The sequence below is a fragment of the Centruroides vittatus genome, unplaced genomic scaffold (assembly GCF_030686945.1).
Source record: "Centruroides vittatus isolate TY-2023 unplaced genomic scaffold, ASM3068694v2 contig_221, whole genome shotgun sequence".
NCBI lineage: Eukaryota > Metazoa > Arthropoda > Arachnida > Scorpiones > Buthidae > Centruroides > Centruroides vittatus.
Genome location: NW_027121377.1, coordinates 302,680 through 314,109, shown reverse-complemented (window position 1 = coordinate 314,109; position 11,430 = coordinate 302,680). Strand labels below are relative to the sequence as shown.

General features: G+C 33.3%; 1 protein-coding gene across 3 annotated transcripts in view; it reads right to left on the bottom strand.

Annotated features, from left to right (window-relative positions):
- Nucleotides 1-8,670: 8,670 nt before the first annotated feature.
- LOC136970844 (bridge-like lipid transfer protein family member 3B) overlaps nucleotides 8,671-11,430 on the bottom strand; it is a 48,733-nt gene continuing 45,973 nt past the window's right edge. For all 3 annotated transcript variants that reach the window (XM_067265316.1, XM_067265315.1, XM_067265317.1), the window contains one exon: nucleotides 8,671-10,009. In XM_067265316.1, coding sequence (XP_067121417.1) covers nucleotides 9,528-10,009 — 482 coding nt within the window. In that variant the 3' untranslated portion in view covers nucleotides 8,671-9,527. The remainder of the gene's footprint in view (nucleotides 10,010-11,430) is intronic.

Here is an 11,430-nt window from a genome sequence, read left to right as displayed (position 1 = left end):
TCGATTAATATGAACATCAAATAATTTCATTAAAATCGTCTCTGTTAAAACTCGCGGCTCGATGAACAATTAGGTTAACGATTGAAAAATAATTAAAGGAAATAAATCTTCCGCGTAAATTCCTGTTTTAAAGGTCAGTAGGAGCGTACCCCGTTAACACAGTTATTAGTAGAGATGGGCCACCTCTATTGCCCCTCTTCCTTGATATTTAACCACTAAACTTTAATAGCATCAATCCTCTTAATTAATACACAAACCTTCCTGAAAATTTTCGATAATTTTCGACAAAAGACACGAGAGTTATTAAGCTTCGAAGTGGGTGGACAAAATCGTTCCTCCACACATCCATAATACGATTACAAATACTTTCCCTCTGTTTTAACGTATATAACGTCAGGGGAAATAAAAACAAAATTGGTAAGGATGGGCGAACATTCGAATACTTTCCAGTATTCGAATATTTGAGTGATATTCTCCCATCTCTAATTATTAGCCTAAATAAGATTATATTTGGGAATAAACTCAGTTTACAAACTCAGCATAATTATAATTAAGTTAGTAATGCAATAACTGTAATAAATAAAGTCTTTTAATATTCCAGGAACTTCATTAATTGAAAAAATTTAATTAATTCTGTTGCAAGTTGGTAAAATGTTTTTCCGGAATCGCCAAATAAATTAAAAAGTTAAAGAACAAAAAACAAAAATACCGTAGTGTGAAGTTAGAATGTTTTTGCTTTGATTATAATTACGCGAATGAATAGTGACTTTACTAAAGAAAAAATAATAGTCTGCTAATTTAATCTTATATATATTAGAAAGAACGGTTACCAAATTGAATTATTGTTTGTCTGACTTTTATTATCTGTCTGGGACACGATGTTTTGTTTAGTTTTCTGTCAAGGCGAAAATCGATACGAACAAAACAAGTCCGGTTGACCCAGAGCTATATTTTTGACTCGTAACTCGTCCGAATTTTGATTAAACGCGCGATAATATCGACCAATGGTCCACGAAAGATTTATTTCATTTTATATTGGAGATAAATAAATAAAACCGACGACGAGTAAAAATTGATGCTAAAACATAAATAAAAGTATAAGCTTCCTGTTAATATAGGTTCCATCCAGTGTGGGATTTATGTGTAAGCTAGATAAACCTTGGCTTAGGGGCCTCATCTTAAATAGTTTTCTTTGTCGATTATTTAAAAGGGTAGATTTAAAAACACATTTTATCTATTAATTTTTATAGTATGCTTTCTGTATGTAGAGTAACACAATACAGTAGACGAAGTAAAGGGATACAAAATATATATATGTTAAATGCAATATAGGCCCTACTATTTAGTTTTATTTAATGTTTTAATTCTTCCCAACTGGGAGGGGTTAAATCCTGAGATCCTTTGTATGGGCGTCAGCCTACCTCTCTGGGGATCCGAGATCGAATCTGAGGGAGAAATTCCAGGAATTTATCAAATGCGGTCTGTCCCGGAGACGTCGCTCACTATCTGGTGCCTCCGTTGTGTGCTTGGCCAAAACTACAATGGACATGGTTAAAAAGGCCCTCTTAGTATCCTCAAAGAGCCAATAATTAAATTAAAAAAGCATCATTCCATCTTAGGAACCTATTGTTTAACAGGATAAATTGTTAACGTTTCGTTTTAAGTATCCAGTTTGTTAACATTAAGATACAATAATTGAATTTACAAAAAAATATCATTGTAAACGTAATGAAAGCAATTTATTCTTTACTGGAAAATTAAATATCTTGGCATTCTGCCATTTACACTAAAAAATTTGATCCGAGGACACTAAATTGGATAACATTTATTCATCGCCTATACCTATTTCACACGCTGCCGGTTAATCGAGGTTTCTGCATTTATTATTTAAGTTGGGATGAAGTAATTTGTAAGGATTATATGGGTATTAAGACCAAAATGTGTGGACCTATTCACTTTCTTTCTAATGGATGTAATTTATTTTCTGGTATAATCTTGAATACCTTCGATTATGGCACGCGCAGACTTATGGTCACATTTATCTCATTTAATTGAAATTCTATCTTGTCTGAAATTGTAATATATCCTACCTTCTGGTAAAAGTATTATTAATTTATATTTCAATTTACCTAACATCTGTATTATTTTCTTAATTAAAAAAACACAGAAATATATAATTAAACACATTTAAGTATATACTAATAGTTATTTTCTAACTATATAGGATAGCCCAAAAGTTACTTAACAGTGATGGTTTTCTTTGTTTCAAATACTCTTGTGAATATGAATGGTATACTGAGTTTGCATTTTGAACAAGTTTTCTAAAATTTGTTAGTAGTACAGTATTACAATAAGATAGTAATTTAGTCTTTATAATAGTTAATTAACTTTCTGCCACAATATACATTAAAACTATAAGTATAAAAATCATATTTTTTAAGCCGATTTGTTAGTAATATTCAGACATTTTCGACTTAGTCTTATTGTTTTTGCTTTTTGAAATGGGATTTGATCCAGCCACCTCAGTAAAACCTGTTCAAAACGGAACCTGAATGAAAAAGGAAACCTGTCTAAACGGAAAACATTTTCGATACTGCGCAATTCCGGTTTACACAGGTTGTACTGTATATAATTCAAGATGTTCTATCGGGAAGAAGCCAGTGGGGTCATTTGCTAAAGCCTCATATTTACGAGAGTCTCGAAGACATTTATTATAAATTCATTAAGAAAACGATATTTTATTATACTGTATTTAACGAATTATCAATTTTTTTAATACTCATCCATCGTAATATATTAAACTAGGGGAGCCAGAAAGATAAATGGTCCAGACTTGCTCCATCTCTGAGAGGTCCTGACTAAGTAATATCTAAGAATTATGTGTACATGAGTTAAATGACAATTTATTTGCGATTTAAAGAGCTTCCGTACGAGAAAAAAATAGATGAGGTTTCATGTTAACAGCTAGTAGTAAGTCAGTTACTAATACCGATGATAAGTAGGAGAGACTGGAGATGGTTATTACAATTTTGCTTTCAGAAATTTCTGAAATACTATTCATATTTCAGTTAAAGGAGTCTCACAAGACAGAATTCGTCAAAACTTAGTTTAGAGTAGCTTCATCGGGCTTCTTGTACTGTACATTTCTATCCACTCTATCAGTTTTTCAATTGTGTATGTCTACTTTAACTTTGTAGTCTAAAAAACACTATCAGCTTGTTCGTGTTTTTTAGACGAAATGGTGTAAACACCGCGTAATGTATTTTAAATAACGTCATCACAATATTATAAATTTATTGTGCCGAATCGAGAATAAAACGCTCCACGTTCGGAGTGGTGTGAAGGTTGTGATAACATAGTAGCCAGCCAGCTCTGACTTACGAGCTGTATCATTAATTTATGTGGACCAAGTGACCCGTCTGAATAAATGGGTTTTGTCGGTTTCTATGTTTAAACTTTCAAGTATACTAATTCAAACACCACACTTATAAAAAGTCAAACTCCATCGTAACTAATGATGATGGTGGACGTTTCCATCATCACCTGTTCTGTGTCTACAACTTTGCAGGCAACCAGTCGGTACTAATTTCGGACTACGTTCTGTAAACAATGCATTAACGGGATCACGAGTCCAGGATCGCAATGTAATTCCTCCCGTCCGTTACGCCACTCTCCAATAATGGAAGTCGAAAAGAAAGATGACTCGAAGGAAATCGTATTTTATAATTATGGCTTTTTGTGGTTCGTGCCAAAAAAAAAAAAAACGATTAGCGAGATTCCGTTCACACGAATGTCAAGGTGTCGAGAAGAAAACATCTCCCTCCATAAACACCATTTATTGTGTGTATTTTCAGAAGAAAAGTTCGGATAAGAAAACATTAAACGTATAAGAAAAAAGAAAAGTAGAAAACCTTTAATAACCATTAAACATTTATTGTTAAATTACTTATACACATATATTTATGTATACTATATAAATAATTGAATTCGTGTTTCTTTTGTTTGTCCGTTTGTAGGAGTATGACGTGAGAACGGCTGGATTTCCACGAAACTTTGTACTGTACAGTACATTACGTTGAAGATAGGGAAAGACATGTTATTTTCCAGTTCCAAAAACAATTCAATTTTATAAGCTTTGATATCGTTTGCAAGATTAAATAATTCATACCTGGTTGTTATCATGTCTTTCGCATGATTACGAAGTTTCTCCCAGAGGACGGTGGTGTGTCACGGAGAGAAATTACACAGGAAAAACTTCAAATAGATCTAAGACGTCTGTATTCAATATTAAGCAAAATCGCCTTTTTCTTAATTAATATTAAATACAGTGTAGTAGTTCCACTTACAATCAAATACAGTTTATTATATCTATTTTTGATGAGAAATATCTTTACATTTTGCTTAGATTTTCAAAAAGAAAAATAAGAAGTTAGGTAAGGACACAAGTAAAAAAAAAAAAAATATGTATAAGGAATAAAATAATTGAATAGAAACGAGAAATTATCGTCACAACGCCGGGTTGTAATTTTTTATCATATTTTTAATTTATTTAAAATACTGTATATGATTTTCCTAGTCTTACCCCTGTACATTAAACTTTACCTGTAAATAAGTCATGCAAGTCCATATAACTTGATATTTTTATACAAATATAAATTACACACCTGTTGTGCTTGTAAAAGAAATCGGTGCTAATTGGCAGGGGTTGACCAAGAATTTGCGAAGACCAAGGCAAAATTTAGTTTTGATGCTCATTGAATGCTTGTATAGGGTAGATTTATTTGGGTCCACAAAACTACGAAAAATTTTAATGCGTATAATAATTTTATAATCAATTAAAAATTCGACATGTGCAAACGACTGGTATAAAATTTGTAAGATTGGGGCAAAATTTAGACCTGTGCATCTCAATGTTTTCCTCCGTGTGAGGCAAAAATTCCTTTACGTTTTCGCTTCAGAATTGAGATTATAAAACTAAATATTACACAAATTTTAATCAAAAGTATCGATATTCGTAATTGAGGGACCGATTTTTAGTTTTTCGGAAATGGCGGATGATCTCGCGAATACATTTGGGAATTTCGAAACGGCGCAGAATCTGGCAACCGTCAGTAGTTACTCCTAAGAGACTGGCAACATTGATTAGCTAGCTTTGCTACGTCATTTTTTTTACTTTACCTGTTGTTATGCACATAACACGGGAAAATACTGGAATCGTGTCACATCGGGTTTAGTGTAAATCTCCACGTTTGGAGAAGACCCCCTGAACCCAAAGTCCAGATGGGTCGAACGAGTGACGATGTTATAACTTACCTTAACTCTCCACGTGGTCTGCCCGTGACACCATTACTTCGTTTTCGGAAACTCCTCTCGTTTGTCAACTGCAGGACTGTATACTGATCTGTGCTTGTGTTGACGTCTATTTTAATATCTCAGGATGGGATAAAGATTAAGAAACAAAATTTGGTACGGTAACTTGTATATAAGGGGCATTGATGCTATTAAATTTTGGTGGTTAAAGATCGATGGGGTGGAAATAGAGAGGTATCTTGTCATATCTCGGATGAGTTCACTTAATGAAAATTTTAACCGTTATTAAGATTTATATTTTTAGAAACTCATCTCTACCCTCAAAATCAAGCTTTTCGACTTTTTATTATAGTTGATAAGATAAAAGTTATTTTTAATGACATTCCATAAACAGATGGCGCCACACACAAGTTTGAACCCTGCTAGTGTTTCTGAAACGAACATTTTTGCCGGGAAAGTTAGGCAACTCGTTGCTGCCATTTCCTTCGTATTAAACAATGTTAATTGAAAACTAATATCTTTTCTCATGCTTTGAAAAAAAAATTAATATTTTGATTAGAAATAAAGGGTGTTTTTTTAAACTGATGGTACTCAGAGACATCTGTAGAGCAATATAACAGCCAGACTGTCGCCAGATTTGGGAGAGTGACTAAGGACGATATGGGAAAGAGATTCCGCGAAGAAAATAGTAGTACCCAAATTTGCCGGTAGGGATGGATTTGACGCTGTTGTAGAGAAACAGCTAAGAATTTGTTGAAGGTTCACAGACTGCACTTGTTAAAGGTTCACAGGGGACCGTTGCTGGTAGTTGCAGCACTTTGGGAGTGGCACGACAATTGGAAATGACACCTTCGACGGTATGGCAAGTTCTGCGAAAAGTTCTCAAGTTCTATCCATACAAGATAAGCCACCTGCAAAAATTAAAACCAAACAACCATGCTACACGGTTGACATTTGCTCTGACAGTTTACATAAATTCAGGTAAAAATGGCCCTCATGTAAACTGTCAGAGCAAATGTCAACCATGTAGCACGGTTGTTTGGTTTTAATTCTTGCAGGTGGCTTATCTTGTATGGATAGAACTTGAGAACTTTTCGTAGAACTTGCCATACCGTCAAATGCGTCATTTCCAATTGTCGTGCCACTCCCCAGGCACTGCTACCACCAGCAACGGTCTCCTGTGAACCTTCAACAAATTCTTAGCCGTTTTGCTACAACAGCGCCAAATCCACCCCTACCAGCAAACTTGGGTATTAATTTTTTCTTCGTGGAATCTTTCCCATGTGGTCCTTAGTCACTCTCCAAAATTTGGCAACAGTCCAGTCCGGCTGTTAGATTGTTCTACAACTGTCTCTGACTACAGTCAGTTTAAAAAAAACACCCTGTACAATGTTTTGAATTTAAATTTTTGACAGGTTTTAAGGAAATAATGAAAACATGCAGGCCAGAATCTTCCTGTAAGCTTATTCTTATATACAGTTGAGCCAAGATAATGAAGTGTCTCTAATAATCCTTTCTGTGTTTTTGAGATTATTTTTGTATTATACTATTCTCCTGTAATGAGATTTATTTATAGATTTAGCTTGCCTTATTCCTTAAAAATTAGGTATAGAAATACAAATTGATTGGAATCTGCATCTGAAATTCTTGTCAGATGTGTCAGAGAAGTGTACTGAATTAAACAAGAAACATTTAAAAGTACCAGGAATACACCAGTTTAATTTTTAGTTTCTGTTAGAGATTAGTACTTGACTTTTTCGTGTTTAGAGTGCATTTATCTTACCTATTATTAAATTCTCTTCAAATGATGTGTGTTGGCATCAGTTATTTTCTGCAGTATCAGCATTATATTTCTCGAGTAAATTGCTGCAGAGGATGCTTTTGTATCTTCTTTCTGCACAAATTTTTATTGCAGCTGAAAATTTTTAATTTGTGCCCTAAGAAATTGCATAGGACTGTTACAAAGTTTTCTTTATGATCTTTCAGGTTACAGTTTCATTATTTTAATTCCATTTTGAATCATTACGATATTTTGATTAATTTTTGTAATCTGTTTATATAAAATAGAATGTTTGTCTGTTCCCTATACACTTCTAAACCCTTTGATATGGACCAAATTTTTCATACTCTCCAAGACTTTGTGGACAACATAGTTACTATGAAACTTGGACATCACAATTTCATCCACTTCACACCGATAATTTAAATCTAATGCACTACTATCTAAGTATTATGTAATAATGAAGGCACCAGATGATCCATGTATCATATTCTTTGTGATATACAACATGGTGTATTATTCATTAATGACAAAGTTAATTTTCCAAGCTCACCAACTTGAAGGTGATATCTTACAAGAAGTTTTTTACCATTGGAAAGACACCAACATTAAGAAAATTTACAAATATTTTTGTATGCCAACAAAATTTGCTCATGCAAATTTTGGCACGCAAGCCATCTAAGTTGCCATCGTCTATTTAAAATATAGTATGCCCAAAGTCACTTATCCTGAGATGTTACTCACAATTCCATTACTTCAATGGAAGAATCTACATTACAAATAACATGCTACTGTTCCAAACCAGTTTATGATAATGTAACAAAACATTCTGTTAGATCATCAGTCATAGCAACTCTTGAAATTAAATTATTTTACAGGTAACAACAGATAAAATTTCTAAAGGAAAACATTACAGGACAGTTCTACAAAAATAATAAAAATTTATCCTATCCAAAAAATATTTCTTTTTTAGTTTTTTGATAAATAATTCAAACTCATGACATGTTATTCTCAAATGATTGAATTCTCCGTTTTTTAATTATTTCTGTCTGGATATTAAGATTTCTTTTCTCCCAAACCCATTGTGAATTCAATCAACCATATAATGGGTGCAGCCAGGTGATGAAGGACAATATAGCCAGGATTAGCTTGTTGGGATACAGCAACACAATCTGCCAAGATGGATGAGAGGTTTTTTTTTTTTTAGGAAACTGGCCCCTACTTAGATGTTAGACAGAGCAAACCCAGAAAAACTTTGCATGGTGAGTCTATTAGTAAGAACAAATCTGCAATCAACCATGTAGTTTCATACACTTGACCACCAGTGAGAATAGGTGGACCCAACTGCCCATGAAAAATTCCCATGGAGTTGCTTGCCTGAATTTGATCTCAAGTTTGCCAAAATGCAAGACATTTTGGGGAACTTGGGATTGAAAACAAAACAAAGGTAGGCCAAAATGAAGTTTATGATGGTTGGATGGGCTGAGATGTCAGCCCATCACCGTAAACCTCGTTTTTAACTAAATTCTGGACAGTACTTTTCTAAGCAAACTATCAAAAAATATATAGAAAGAAAGATATTTGTTTCAAGAATTTATTACAATATTACTTTTAGTTCGCATTTTGCAATTTTTAGATTTCCAGAAAAAACTCTGACCATCTAAAAATTACTTCCAACATATGTTTTTCACAACGAAAAAACCCGGAAACTTAAAAACTAACTTGACTAAAAGCTTTAAAATTCACATCTCAGACTTTATTTTTATTTTTTCCTGCATTGCTTTCTTCTTTTTCAATAATAATAATATTTATATAATAGATAAATATTCACAAAATAACAGTAAAATTACAATATGACAATGAAGATATATTCCTACTCATTCTGTGATCTTTTACAAATGTACAATATACTTTTGCTTAAACCGGACTCTTTAACAATTTATAAAATCCATCATTATGCTCAAAACAACAAATAATCTATAACAAAACATAATAAATGCATACTTTAAATTTCAGTGTACAAAACTTAATCCGTGTTTGGGGGAAAAAAACCTAACTTGGAACTATTCTGTTTCGAAGTCCGTCCGGATGTTTAAAATAAATTTGCATTATAATACTATTTTTCAAATATAGCATGGTGACGAGAATGTAGTGCTAAGGCCACGTCGGAAACAACAGTAATATACTGTCTTAGACATATTATGCCGGATAAACTAATTTACAGAATATGATGAACGCCTAGCCGCAACGGGCAGTATGATAACATCACAGACGACGATTATTACATTAAATTTTATATACTTACGTTGGGTCAAATCTCCCTCTCGGTAATTATTGCACTGGAGAGGGAACATTTAAACTCGGCAACGTCTAAAAACCCATTATGAATCTTTGGCTTTGTGTAAATGGGGGAGACTTTTATAATCGGATTCCTACTTTATTTTTCATACTTACTTAATTCCTCTTGTAGAACCTGTAACGTGTCCAAAAGAGACTTCTTTTCTTCTTCTAGTCTTCGTACGTCATCCCTCGTGTCTCTCAACAGTTTATAAAAAATGTTGTTATCGTGTGCGTTCCTCAACAGTTGCAGTTCCTCTTTGAGCAATTTATTCTCCGTTTCTAAACTTTGTATTAAATCGGACTGTCTTTTCGATCTTTCCAGCTCTTCTTTATCTTTTCTTTGAATGTCGTCGTCTGGCAATTTCCTAGGAGAATCACTTGTACTTTTTATCTGCATGCACCGGCAGTCCATACTCTTCTCTATAGGAGACGAGGACAACTTGATGGGCGTCAGATTCTCTAAACCTTTAGGATCGGCAAGTAGGGACTTCCAGTCACATTTGTCACTTGCAATTAAAATTGGAAGACTTTTACCATTTTCACAATTGATGAGTAATGGAAGATTTTTATCTATAAAATCTGTAAATATACAATTTTACAAAAATCATAAATATTTGGTTATAATAATATATTATATGTTTATCAATAATAAAATAATTTTGAGTATTATTTTGCACTACAGCCTCACTGATACTGTCAATAAGCATTGTTGCATGCACTTGTCATTCAGTTATGGAAGCACACAAAACTAGAGTTCACAACAGAAGCAGGCCTGAAAACATGAACAGTTTATTTTTCATTAAATGAGGTCCCAATACTTTGTAGGGCCACTTCAGGCCTTAATAACAGCTTTTCTGTGTCCTAGCATGAGTTTCTTCAAGCATTCATTATCAGACTTGTGATACTAAATGTCATGTGTCAGTTTAAGTGGTGATAATGCTAGGAAACCCTAGAGAAAGGACACATTATACTTTACTTGCCATCTTGGTGTGATGAAATGGCACATCATTATCCCAAAAGATGCGAGATTTTGTGTCCAAAATTGTTTCTTGATTGTTGGAATTAGTTTGACAGATAAGATGTTTTTGTAACTTTCTGCATTCAGATACTCATTTATAAAGTGTAAACTGTCAAAACCTTTAATAAGTATACATTTAATCCTGGAAACCAATGTCTATATCAAGCAATTATAGATCTGTTGTAGGCCTTGCCTTTTCAATGTCTAACATAACATTTGCCATCAGATTCATGAATATTAAATTCGGATCAATCCAAACACACAACAGAATCCAACATTTTGGCACTCTGGTCCACATACCATTTAATCCGGATAAGTTGTTACTCATCAGTAACAGTTTCTTATGTATATGGTAAGCTTTTAAACTCAAGTTGCACAATATTGCATAATTTAAGCACTTGCTTTTACTACTGTCAATCCTTCCTAACTTTACTTTCAGTTTGGAAGAAATAGCAGTATATTCTTATAAACTGAAATGCCCATTTTACCTCAGTATATTCACACATTTACTTCCCAATCTAGCTTTTCTTTTAAGGCTACCAAGTTTGCTTCTTTTTTGTAACAAACACAGGTTGTTGATTTATGACAGTGCATTCTCCAAAGTATTTCACGAAAGGCTAAATCTTCAACATTCAATGCAACAATTATGGACTTTTAACATGATGTTAAATCACAAAAACTTTGCATCTTTGAGACAAAACCTTCTAAACTGCATGGTATCATGTTCTCAATAGGCTACCTTAGCGGTTCATAAAACCTGTGCTATATTATTAGCATGGGTTATACAGTAGTTTTATTTTTGTTTGAGCAATTACTTGTGGTATGAATTATCCACACAAAATTAAACATAGAAATTTCTGGAAAGAAATATTGACCCAGAGGAGAGTCGGATCAATCTTGAAGAAAAGACAACAGTCTAACTTCCTACCTTTACATAAACTTTGTCAAATTAATCATTATATACCATATATATTGGATGATA